This window comes from Xiphias gladius, chromosome 9, assembly GCF_016859285.1.
Source record: "Xiphias gladius isolate SHS-SW01 ecotype Sanya breed wild chromosome 9, ASM1685928v1, whole genome shotgun sequence".
NCBI classification, from domain to species: domain Eukaryota; kingdom Metazoa; phylum Chordata; class Actinopteri; order Istiophoriformes; family Xiphiidae; genus Xiphias; species Xiphias gladius.
Window position 1 is genome coordinate 8,707,838 of NC_053408.1, and position 13,136 is coordinate 8,720,973.

The following is a 13,136-nucleotide window of genomic DNA, read 5'->3' on the forward strand; positions in this document are numbered from 1 at the left end:
ACTTTAAATTTTAATTTCACAGAGCATCATTTATGAGTGGAGGCTCCACATTCAAGGGTTAAACAAATTACTGCGAGCTGCAATTAAGTGTAAAAGGTCAAATAAATCCGTGAAAGCATCAGGACTTCATTCATTTACTCATTTATCTGTCTTGACCAAAATAACCCCTAAAAACGAGGACATTGGAAGAGTGACCTATGGCTCTCACAGCAGCCCGTGGCTTTTAAAATGTAACATTTGGGCATTTGAGTCTGATTGCACCACTAATCTGTCCACAGATTACCACAAAAACTCATTAACAATGAAGTAATGAGGTGTCCCAATGGACTTATAATACCCTTTTCTCAAACTGCCCATATTGTCCTGACTAAAAGCCCAGTGTCCCATCCAGTTACAGGCTTCCTAACTTTCAAAAGAAAAAAAAAAAGAGCCACAATGTCATCGCTCAACCCGGCATCTGCTGCTCTGACACATGGGACTCAAACGTGGCAGCGGAGGCGTTGTTCTCTTACATTTAAATTGACAGTTTGGAGCATCTGATTTGCACATCGGCATGTTCATTTGCTGCTCTAAATCCCATCAAGTGGCCTATAAAAGCATTTGTCAGAAGACGAGGGCGCGGCGCGAGGTCCACGCAGGAACAGAGAGCAGCAGCGTTGCCAACTTCACAATGCGAAAGATTCGATAAACTAGTCTGATGACCCACTGCAGCCGAGTGTGACGAAATAAGAGCCGGGCTGAACCTAGCCATGAGAAAACGGGAATGCAGTGGATTGGACAGCAATTCTAATCTAAACCTGAGGAAACTCTTCGCCTTGCTTAGTTAGGAGTGAAAATAAAAACCCATGGCTGTGACTGACATGAATCTCTATATGTCCGTCCAAAGTGCTCGCTCCCTCGTAGTGGCTGCACATTGGTGCATTGGCAAATAGTTAATTACACCATCATAATCTGCTGGTTTTGCAATGAAACAAAGGTTTCACTGTTGAAACCGCATTTGCACCCACAGACTGAGGAACAGGAGAAAGATGAGAAAGATTTTTTAAATTCTTGTTAAAGTGATGAACATCAGAAGCAAGTACCTTTGCTCAGCTATCGTACCGAAGTACAGTTTTGGGGTACTGGTACTTTACTTGAGCGTCTCAGTTTTTGGAGTCACACTGCTTTTCCCCTCCTACATTTCAGAGGGAGACATTCCAACTTTTACTCCACTGCATTTATCTAGTGACTGGAGTTACTGAATGTTGAGATGGATAAAATACCTCTGTGGTTGGGTAGAACAAGTCCTGCCTCCCAAATCATCAGCTTTAGGGGATTTCTAAAGAAACATCCTTTTTGACATCCCCGAGGGGCTCCAGAAATGAATGTTTCTGAAACCCGTTTTGTATCTCTAGTTCTGTGAAGTTTCATTTTTCTCAGTATTTCACTCTCTCCGAATGTTCAATAATTTAACATTCACGGGGGCCATTCTTCATCAGGAGAGTATTTACTACTGCAAACACTTCTTTAGTTTTATTATCATGTATTTCCTTGAGACTATAAATCCATCTCCTTCCCCATCTCTGATCCAAAGATGTGTCCCACTAGAGGTCAGAGGGGGAGAGGAGGGCAGGGAGAGGTGCAGGGTTGGAGGTTTTGTCTCTGGTCCTGCCTGGGACAACTCTAAAGAAAAGGAATAGAAAAAAGACGTATTAATAAGAGACAGAGAGATGACTGGGTTGAAGGATTTGAGATCCCGCCGGACAGCACCGTCTTTAAACCACTTCATCGAGGAAAAACCCTCAGAGACTCCGTCACCCACAAAGTGGGTCACACTCAAACCCACATTTACATGCGAAACATCAACGTGCGTCCGCAGGACACTAAATTATTACTACATATCATATCAATAGTATACTATAATAGTAAGCTCAAAATTTGCAGATTGTTCTCACATAATTCTTGGACTTTGCATCTGTGAGGGAGAAAACAATGAGTGAGTGTTCACAGGATCTGATTAAATTCCAGGGTTTATTTTAATTTCCTTTGGGGAAAAGTGAAGTTGTGCCTTTTATTGTAAATCATAAACATGAAAGAGGAAGACGAATGGTATGAAATGTAATTAAACCCAGTGGTGACCTGCACGGGGTGACATGGTGCTTTCAGCGGTCATTCGACCGGTTCGAAGTTTGGGTCCCAAAACAAGGAGGGCGAGCGACCCAACATACTGTATCCCCCTAGTGACTCGCCGGTGCCACCTAGTGGCCAATTGTTGCCAGGTTCTAGCCATCATGCCAATTTACAGTCTGTCAATGTATTCAACTCATGGACCACGTCAATCAATCAATCGATCAATCGATCGATCAATCGATCAATCAATCAATCACCACAGCCTGAGGACCGTAACAGGATCGGAAGTTTGCGAGACGGATCTGCTACTGTATGACATCCACGTGCTCTCATATCAGAGCCGTGGTCTGTTACTGTGGAGACTGCTCGACCACGCATTGCGAGGCTGGAGGCCTCACGCGGGACGGCGTCGCAGCAGAACGAGCGAGACGAACGGTTAGAAACACACCAACCAGCCAGAAGGCAACGTGGAAAAACAAAAGACACCCGAGACCGTCAGAGAACTCCTCACGTTAAAATCTGTCTCCAGGAAGAAAAAAAAGAAGTTTTAAATTTGTCCGCGTGTTTTATCCTTCGTCTACCCGCAGGCAGTTGCTGCGGGGCGCAGTTAGTTGCGTCCGTAATTAACCGACCAATCACCTTTGGGAGAGTGGCTATCGGAAGCGAGAATGAAAGGGAGAACTCTGCAGCCTATCAGCTTCCAGGAAGCAACGGCCTAATCGTGTGAATGAAAATAACCCAAGTCCTTCGCTAATCCCTGCCTATCCCTTTTATCTCGGGATTCAGACCGGTCGGAGCAGTGTGGAGCTGTGAGCCTGCAAATCACACACGATGCATCCGATCTTCCTTGAGACCGAATAGCAGCGCCTGTTTTTTATTCTTTTTTTTATCCCCTCAAACTCGTAGTTTAGTTGCACAGCCTTTAGTAACTCGCCGCAGGAACAATGAGTCGATATTTCACTGCTGCTTTTTGTTTGGCTTTAGTTTTCCTTCCCCTGTTGTGTAGTTCATGTCCTGCACAATGCAGCTGCTTCTTCCACAAATTAAGCGACGGATCAAAAGCAAGGTAAAGTATAGCAATAACTAATTCTTATCATTTGAATTTTATTCCCAGAACACGCTTTTATTATTACTTGTGTGCAAAATTGATTTCTACCGTAGCTTTCTTCTTTTCGGCCCCTCTGTGTGGTGGAGGATTAACTTGGAGTTGCTCTTTAATCTCCTTTGCTTGTTAATGAACAATAGGCTACTAGGGTTTTCTCAAATAAAGGCTGAACTATATTATTTTTATGTGAAATGGAGGGAGAAAATAGATTATGTTACTAAATTCAAACCCCTACAATTTACCATTAGAAAGTAGCTCTAATATTCTACTTATTATAAATATTAATATTTGCCTTGTTTTTGTTTTTTTTCTTGCAGGAGTGTGCTTTGCAATGATCCAGAAATCACTGCGATCCCTCCAAATTTCCCCAGTGACACCTCAAAGCTCCGCATTGAGAAAACGGCAATCACGAGGATCTCCAGCGACAACTTCCACTACCTCAACAACCTGGAGTTCCTCTGGATGTCTTTCAATTCACTGAATTCACTGAATGTTGAGAGTTTCCGGGGTCTTTACAACCTGGACGAGCTCAGGCTGGATGGAAACACTCTTACCTCCTTCCCCTGGGAGTCTCTGACTGATATGCCAAACCTGAGGCTTCTCGACCTACACAACAACAAGATCTCCGGCATCCCCGCCGAAGCCACCGTGTACATTAAGAATATCACCTATCTGGACTTATCCAGCAACAGTCTTACCACCATTCCTGCTGACGTTCTCACAATGTGGCTGAGTGTGAAGCCACCCCAGGACACCGATTCCTCCAAACTAATTCTTGGTGAGGATCAAGTTGCGACATATTAAGATACTGGAGAGTATTCTTTTTAAGCTGCCTTGCGTGACCATTACGTCTTTGACAACAGAAGCATTTTAAGATGAGTTAGGGATTAGTCTAATTATAGTTATAGTGTGCAGTGTGTCAAGTTGTCAGACTAATTCTATTTATTGCAAGGTCTTAGCCCTAAAATCACTCGTTAGTGTTGTGTAAAGGAAAATATTAAGGATAAATGTAGTAACAGTAGTTAGTATGAGGATGCTGAGTTGAAAAAAAAAAAAAATCATTTTTGTCTTCTCACTGACAGCCCTTTGTCACACTCTGCTTCCTCTACAGGCCTCCATGACAACCCGTGGCTGTGCGACTGCCGGCTGTACGATCTGGTCCAGTTTCAGAAGTCCCCGTCATCGTCTGTGGCTCTGATCGACCCCCGGCTGAGGTGCGCTGATCCGGAGAGCTTGTCGGGGGTTCTTTTCACCGAGGCGGAGCTGCAGAGGTGCCAGGGCCCTCGGGTGCACACAGCCGTGGCTCGTGTTCGGAGCTCACTGGGCAACAACGTCCTGCTGCGCTGTGGCACAGTTGGTGTCCCCATCCCCGAGCTGTCCTGGAGCCGCGCTGATGGCAAGAAAATGAACGGCACCGGTGAGTTGTGCTGAACTAATTCCAGCTGTGTGTAGATCAGAACAGTAGCTATTTCTGTCCAAGTCAAAGTGTCAGTGAGATTAAAGATTAATTTTTTTTTTAATCTTTCAGTTCAGGAAGAGATTTCAAAGGAGGGCATCATTTGGTCGATTCTGAGCGTGCCTGCAGTCTCCTACCGTGACTCTGGGAAGTATGTGTGCAAAGCAACCAATTTTGTGGGCACCGCAGACGCCATCATCTCCCTGGTGATCACAGATTCCTTTCGGTCAGAAGAGGCCGGTGGTGGTGTTTCTAAGAGAAACAGAGGGAAGAAACCTGGCGGCATTGGAAGAGCAGCATACCAGGAGAAACTCATCGCCAGATATGTCCCTCCACCAACCGCCACGGCTGGACTGCCCATCATCGAACCTCTCAATGGCAAAGGCGTGACGGGGAAGTACGAGATTGAGAGCTACAGCATCTCTGACGCTGCTTCTCAGGGCCGAGGCAAGACGCCAGACCCCCAGAGGCCGGTGGAGGGGGAGCAGGATGGTTTGAGTAATTTAGCAGCCAATGCCTCGTCCTTGCAGCAAGCTCCAGAGAAAAGGGTAGTGCGTTCGGTGAAGGTAATTGGTGACACCGACCATACTGTCTCCCTGAACTGGCGAGCCCCCGCAGCCACAAACACCACAGAATTCAGTGTCCTATATGCTATATTTGGTGAGAGAGACATGCGTCGGATCAATGTGGGCGCTGGAAAGAACCGAATCACCGTTGAAGGCCTTATGCCAAAGACAAAGTACATTGCTTGTGTTTGCGTCAAAGGCCTGATCCCGAAAAAGGAGCAGTGTGTAATCTTCTCAACAGATGAGGCGGCCAGTGCCAGTGGAACCCAGAAGCTCATTAATGTGGTGGTGATAACGGTGGCATGCGTGATTGCTGTCCCCCTGACACTGATTGTGTGCTGCGGGGCGATAAAGAAGCGCTGCCAAAAGCTGCTGGGACGGCAGTCCAAAGAAATACAGGACTCGTACGTCACGTTCGAGACCCTCGGCCCCGGGACCAAAGCTAAAGGGATGGAGGGCGAGTATCTGACCAGGCTAAATCCCGATGAATCCAACAGGCTGCTCTCAGCGAGGTCCAGTGTTGACTCAGAGGCCACAGCCAGGACTGAGGGGCCACCTAACGAGTACTTCTGCTAAAACCAAACGTATGCCTCAACCTCCGGAGGATGCACTTTGATTTCTAACGGCCTGTGATGCGAATAGATAAACTGCAGTGCTCAGGGACTCAAAGGATCCTCTTTTAAGGGACTTCAGAGGACACTGATAGCTCTGTCAGCGTTGGATATATGAAATTATTTTACAGCCTTGTGGGATTAAGGACCACCATTCATTTGGTGGACAGCAAAAAAGGGAAAATACACAATGAGTCAGTATTTACACGTGCTGTGAATGTGTAAAAACATATTTTTTTTTATTTATCATGCACTTTTAAAGGTGATGTTTTGCAGAGGCAGATGTCTTGAAATGTTGCCCTTAACTGTCTAAAACCCATTCAGTTTTCTTTTTGTCCATGATGTAACCTCTGCATTGTGTTAAAGTCTTTATTTAAAACTTAAAGTATTTAGAGAAATGATGAACCAGCAGTTATTAGTATATTCTGTATGTCAGTATGATGTTAACGTGCCAGGATTACTGTTGGGTCAAAAACCTAAAATACAGTACAATTTTATAATGTGTAAATATTTGTGACCTGAAATATATGTGTATGTATGAATGTACTGTATAAAAATAAATATTTTTTATATTGATATATGCTTACAAGCTTTTTTCTTGCATCTCCGCATATTATTTTTATTATATTTCTGAATAAACAGCCTGTTGCGTGCATTAAAAAGTGTCATTTAATGAACATAAACATACGTATCATGCAGATTGGTAATTTTCTGAAACGTTAAAGGTGATGTGGCGAAACACGCAGCCAATCACTCACTTTTTTGGGAGTCAGTGAAGATCTTCTGACAATAACACTGTCAATTTTCATTATTAGCCATCCTGGCAGGGTGGCTTTATGGATGGCAATGTTGGTCTGTTGGTCGGTCAGTCCACCAGTTTGGTCAAGACTGAAATATATCATCAACTATTAGACGGATTGCCATCAGGTTTGGCAAAGATATCTACGTTCCCCAGAGGATGAATCCTATTGACTTTGGTGATCACCTGGCTTTTTTTTTTTTTTTAGCACCACGAAAATATTGATATTTGTGATTCAGAGTGAAATGTCTCCACTATTGGATGAACTGACCTAAACATTTGGTTCAGACATTCATATTCCCCCTCAAGATTGATTTTAATAACTTCGGTGGTCCCTGAACTTTTCATCCACAGTAGTTCTGTCTTCAGGTCATAATTTCACTTTGTCCGATAATTTGGTTTACTCAGCCTTGAGTTTAGTGCCAATTAGCAAATGTTAGCGCGCTAACACGCTAAACTAAGATGGTGAACATGGCAAATATTATACCTGCCAAACATCGGCATATTCGTGTTTGGCGAATGTCTTAAATTGTTGCAAAGGTCATAGGTGGGAGGTTGTTTATATTGCACAGCATCTGATTAATCTTTTTGCCAGTTAAACTACAATGGAAGTCTATAAAAAGCTTGTACAATAAAGGAATAATGTTTGTTAAAGATTGAAACTACAGTGCCGTCGATGTTGTCTGTTTTCACGCTTGGTTTGTATGCTGACTCGGCGTTTAACAACCTGAGAGACAACCAGTGTTCAGGTTATTGAGGTCAGGTTACAGTCCTCTCTGGACATCTGTCTCTCTGTCTCTCTGCAGCCCTCCCTCTCTGTGCTGCTAAGCCTGACGGGCTCCGGCCCACTTAATACAGATGGGCCTCCTGTCATGTCAATGCTTGTGCTTAGGTGGGGGACAAATAAATTAAATTAGACGGATGCAAAGCATTCCGGGGTCATATCTGAAAGTAGAGCAGTACAATCAAACATAACTCACTGAATTCGGATTGAACAACATTTGTTGAGACCTTTTTTCATGCTTCTGAGCAGATCAGACAATATTTTATGTAGACAAAGTGGACCATTGCTATAAATACACCTTTACTGTGTGTCTCGAATGTCATTTGGTGTCTTAAATGTTACGTCAAGGAGGATTAAGGTAATAGGCTTTCTTCTACAGAGCCCATGAGCATGCCCTGCCCTCACAGGCCTATTTCACATGCTCCTCCAGGAATATGGACACCTTTTATAATGCACTACATGTCATTTTGGTATTTTATCTCATCACCCCTGGATCATCAACTTGTCTGATCGGCTGCTCCTGCACAGATAATAACTTGGGAAGGTAAGTTGCCACTGAGACTGTACAAACTATTTAAAGTAGGTTATGTGTTAGCCGTAATCCTTTTTTAAACATAAGTGTTGTGTTAAATGTAACCTGCTAACCAAATTGTTCTAAAATCTACAAAGAAAATCCATAAATCTGTGTAAATGCTTTCTGAAAATTAGCTGTGAAGATAAAATATGGACTTGCCATTAGCTTTTCTTGTCTAAACATATCCTGTCTTACCATTCTAGGTCTTTACTATGTATGGAAACCTCCATGGGACAAATCCCAGAGGATATCCCGCCTGATTTCACTAAAATCCGAATTGAAAACTGCCACCTGACTGAGTTACCACGACGATCTTTCTCTAAAGTTAGTGCCTTGGAGTTCCTCTGGCTGAATTTCAATGAGATCACCCTGATGAACATTAATTGCCTGGAGGGGCTCGCGAGCCTGACAGAGCTGAGGCTACAAGGCAACAAGCTGACTTCAGTTCCATGGACGGCATTTCAGGACACACCGAAACTCAAGATTTTGGACCTGAAGCACAATCGACTGGAAGTCCTACCTGAAGACGCTCTGAGACACTTAACCGCCCTGACCTACTTAGATTTATCCTTCAATAAACTTAGTGTCATATCAAAAGATGTCTTCATTAGTTGGCCTCTTTACCAAACAGCAGAGAAAGCATGGGGGAAAGAAGGACTGGTCTCCAATGTGGTTTTGGCGCTGCACAACAACCCCTGGTTGTGCGATTGTCGCCTCACAGGCTTTGTTGAATTCATCAGGACGGTCAGCACTCCCATCATTCTGATGAACTCCTACTTGATGTGTTCGGGCCCCGCCTCCAAAGCTGACATGTTTTTCCACGAGATCCAGTTAAAAACGTGCATGGCGCCAGTGGCCTCTGCCCCAGAGACTAATATCACTTTACCTCTTGGGGCAAATGCAACACTCACATGCTTAGTCACGGCCAGGCCAGGTCCGACCATTGAGTGGATGTACAGTCTGAAGATTATAAGAGGATTTGCTGGTAAGATTTTTTTTTTTATTACTACCATCCAATAAACTGTTGTTAACCTGCTGTGGGAGCACTTAGTGAGGTATATCTTGAACCTTCAGTGTGCATCTGCTTCATGAAAAGATTTGGCAACAACACCCTTTTTAAGGTTACCTTACCATGTCTTTATCAGTTTTATACAAGCCTCTGAAGTGCAGTACACCCCGATGCTCTGTTTTCTCCTTGCAGTCACTGAGACTCAGGTGGACACGGAGACTGTCACCTCCCAGCTGGTGATCCCCTCTCTTCGGCTGACAGACCGAGGACTCTATACCTGCATGGCCAACAACTTCATTGGCAACTCCTCTGTCAGCATCATGGTCAACATCAGCTCCTCAAGCTCCTCCGCTCCTCTCCCTCCACCTGTCCCCATGTTCGCGTCTGATGAGAATGCCTACATCGACATCCGCATTGCCAAGCAGACAGTTTATGGTATTACCCTTGAGTGGTATGCAGTGACAGACAACCCTACAGAGACCTGGTTTACCATCCACTTTGGCAAATACGATTCACCTAAAAAGGAGATGATCTACATTGGCCCCGGCATCAACAGCTACTCCGTCAGCGACCTGCTTCCTGTCACCAAATATGAGGTGTGTGTGACCCTGAAGAACCATCCGCCGAGGGAAGGCCAGTGCATTGTGTTCGTGACGGGAAGTGACATCAGTGAGCTGGAGCAAAGAGAGAGGCTCATCCACATTGTTGTCATTGTGTGCGCCATGGTGCTGGCAGTGCCGGCCGGCATGTATGCCTGCACCACGGAGGCCAGGTTCAACTGTGTGGAGCGCTGCGTGGATCTGTGGAAGGAGCGCAGGCTGCACCGAGGCAACCTGCAGGGGACGGAGAGGCAGGGCACCTTCGATAGCCTGCAGGCAACCAGCGATGAAGGCCTTTGCAAGGACTCGGAGGAAAAGCCGAAAAAGAGGGGGAAGTCTGAGGAAAGGTCTAAAGGAGGGAGTGCAGCTCATCTGTACTAGAACCAAAGCAAGAACTCTAGATAAATGTATATCTCTGAGTGTGGCCCCCAGTTGGTGCCTCTCATGTATTAGCATTACATTTAAGTCACAGAGCTTCGCATCAGATTTTCTGAAAAAGATATAACCTGGTGACCTTTAAAAAACTCCAAAGGTAATTTCACAAAACTTGATGCTATTTCCTCGAATCCTCAAAGACGTTCCTCACAATCTGGATGAAAAAATGCTGTACGATAAGCCAACAAACAAAAAAATGTTTTGGTCCTGTTTCACAAGTTGTGGCTCTGTTTCCTACCCTACTTTTTGTACAACAAAAAAAAAATTAAAACCTTATTTTGTTTGAAAATAAAAAATAATAGATAGCCACATCAATACAGGGAAATAAAGGTGATAGTGAGTTCTTTAAATTTGGTTCAAATTGTACAAACTGAGCAAATACACATTTCTGGCTACCATCTTTTTGTGAGGAAATAGAGTCGCTGCGGAAAAGAATAAAGAATCTTTTTTTTTCTTTCAAGGAAGCGAACAGAATATTTTTTCACCCAAATGCTCAGAAAATTCTTTGATGATTCTGGAAATAGATTCAGAACAGCGGTAATAAACAATCTACTAGTTTTTTCAAAGACAATCAGGTATTTATTCTTCAGAGAATTGGATGCTTACTTTCGCTCTGTGACATGAATTTAGTGGCAATACATGTGAAGTACAAACTGGAGCTAAATTGAGTAGATAGTCATCCTGTAAATATAAATTTCAAGCTATAAGCTCAAAATGGAGATGCCTTTCTTCCTTATTATAGGGAGAGTTTGTTATTATCTTTGCTAATTTACTTGTACAGGAAGTTTGTGCTAAAATGCATTTTGATTCTTCTTTGTGTCTCTTTTTTTCTTAATGTTTTGATACTGAATACAAAGACATGCACTCATAAATTAAAAAAATGTAAATAATCAACACTATATGTATTTCTTTTTTGTTAACTTCACCAAACTAAATTGTAATAGATTGGCTTGTGTGTGGGTTGCGCTTCGGAAGAATCATGTTGAAAAAAATAAGCATTTTTTCAAAATTGCTTGTATTTTTACAGGCTGTAGAATTGCTGTCTTTTGATGGAATGCAATGATGTTTGATGTGGATTAAAGGACAGTCAAAGACAAATGCTGAGACATACTCTGATTTTTTAGCACAATCACTCAGAGGATTTGTTACGTAAGCGGTGTTTTCCCGTGCATTTATACATACCCTCATAAGCAGATTAAAGTGATTTTCTATCTGAATCCTAGTCAGCGGGACATGATATTTCCATTTAATGAAGGCTCTGAGCTCACTGTGTCTGTACATCAGTTGTGCAGGCAAACAGAGAGTATGTGCAACATTTTCTGTCAGTTTTGTCATTACAGATATGATGTTTAGTCAATTCACACCCACAGTAGAATCACTGCAAAAATTATTACATGTCACTATAGATATTTAGATTTTTTAGCAGATAAATGAACAGTTGTTGATTATTGTTAAATATGATTATGTAAAATATATTCATATATAATGAAAGTATAATGATTTTTTCCACACTATTTAATATGTTGAGCCGTGGTGAGACAATTATTCAGATCATTAACTTAACTAAAAGTAGCAATATGACTAATAAAATACTCCATTGCAAGTAAAAGTCCCTGCATTTACAATCCTACATAAGTATATTTATACTGGTATTATCAGCTAAATGTACTTAAAGTATCAAAAGTAATAGTACGCATTCCTCGGAAAACTGTTGACTGTGACTAAATAATATTAGATCTGACGTTAGTAGATTTTTACAGCTGATGCATCAATGGTTTTTCTAAACCTAGGGATCGGGCCCCTCCAAACGGTCACAAGACAAGATAGATCTGGGTGGTCGTGAAATGATTAATGGGGAAAAAAAACAAACGTTCTTAAATACAAATCTGTATTTTTTTTTTTTTTAATTTTCTCAAATCTTTACTTTTTTTGTGGAATATTGGATAATTTTACGTCTTTGAGGCTTGAATGAAACAATCTGCCCCACCTACACTATTTTATTTTAAAGTGTCACCGGCCAAGAATTCCTTGGAACCACTGGTATAATCTTTAACAATGAACTGTGTTTTATAAGCTTGTTATACATATATTTTTATGTAATATCCTAATCTGCAAAGTAACTAGTAACTATAGTTATCAAATAAATGTAGTTAAGTAATGTAGTGGAGTAGAAATATAAAGTAACATGAACTATACCCAAGTAAAGCACCTCAAAATTGTACTTGAGTACAGTACTTGATTAAATGTACTTATTTACTTTCCAGCACTGATTTACAGTTTAGTGCATTGCCATTTCATATTAATACACATTTTTGTATCTTTGATTTACCATGTTGTTTATATCCACTCAAAACATTGCACAACTTTCTCACTAAATCCTTTGTCTTTTATCTACTATAATTTTAAATGAATCAAACTACACTAAATAAACTTAAAAACTAAACTAAAATAAATGAATATAAAGTGTTCCAAACAAAACTAAATTTAACAAATCTAGCCTCTGGACAAAATTGAGCAGGGACAAAATTATTTTCAAATATTTATTCAAAATCAAGACAGTACAAAGACGGTACAAATATGTTACTTTATAGGACCAGGCAATTGTTATTGTAGATATAGATATTTAGTTTATTTTAATTTATTTAAGATAGTTATAAGTGGAGATATAGTCAGATACAAGATATTTATTACAGCGATTAAATTGTATTTGCCTACATTAGAAGGCATTGGAGAGTAACACGGAAAGTAAATGTGTGTGGACTCCACATACAGTTCGACACAGATTTAGCTATTTATATCAATAAAGGAAATGTCATAGCAAGCTATTTACATAGCAATCTGAGCTTAAAAAATCTCAAGCATATGACTGATTTTTTTACCAACAATATCCCACCATTGGAGTCTGTACTTCATGTTATTCACTGCTGCAAGATACAACTGGGAAATGCTCATATCTTGTCATACACATATATTGTATATATAAGAATGAAAATAATACAGTGCTGTACATTTAAATTGGACCCATGTGAATTTTTATAAAAGCCTTTTCCTAGAATCACACACTCAAATAAATAAAAGCAACTCAGCTT

The 13,136-nt window shown here is 41.6% G+C and overlaps 2 protein-coding genes across 2 annotated transcripts; both read left to right on the plus strand.

Annotated features, from left to right (window-relative positions):
• The first annotated feature begins 2,843 nt into the window (after positions 1 to 2,843).
• lrit1b (leucine-rich repeat, immunoglobulin-like and transmembrane domains 1b) lies at positions 2,844 to 6,368 on the plus strand. The gene is made up of 4 exons (XM_040134462.1): positions 2,844 to 3,175; positions 3,532 to 3,992; positions 4,326 to 4,631; positions 4,743 to 6,368. The coding sequence occupies exons 1-4, from the start codon at positions 3,054 to 3,056 to the stop codon at positions 5,810 to 5,812; spliced, it is 1,959 nt and encodes a 652-aa protein (XP_039990396.1). The 5' UTR covers positions 2,844 to 3,053; the 3' UTR covers positions 5,813 to 6,368.
• A 1,538-nt stretch (positions 6,369 to 7,906) lies between these two features.
• Positions 7,907 to 9,993, plus strand: LOC120794664 (leucine-rich repeat, immunoglobulin-like domain and transmembrane domain-containing protein 2). Its single transcript, XM_040135907.1, has 3 exons — positions 7,907 to 7,974; positions 8,208 to 8,989; positions 9,206 to 9,993. The coding sequence occupies exons 2-3, from the start codon at positions 8,221 to 8,223 to the stop codon at positions 9,991 to 9,993; spliced, it is 1,557 nt and encodes a 518-aa protein (XP_039991841.1). The 5' UTR covers positions 7,907 to 7,974; positions 8,208 to 8,220.
• Positions 9,994 to 13,136: the final 3,143 nt, after the last annotated feature.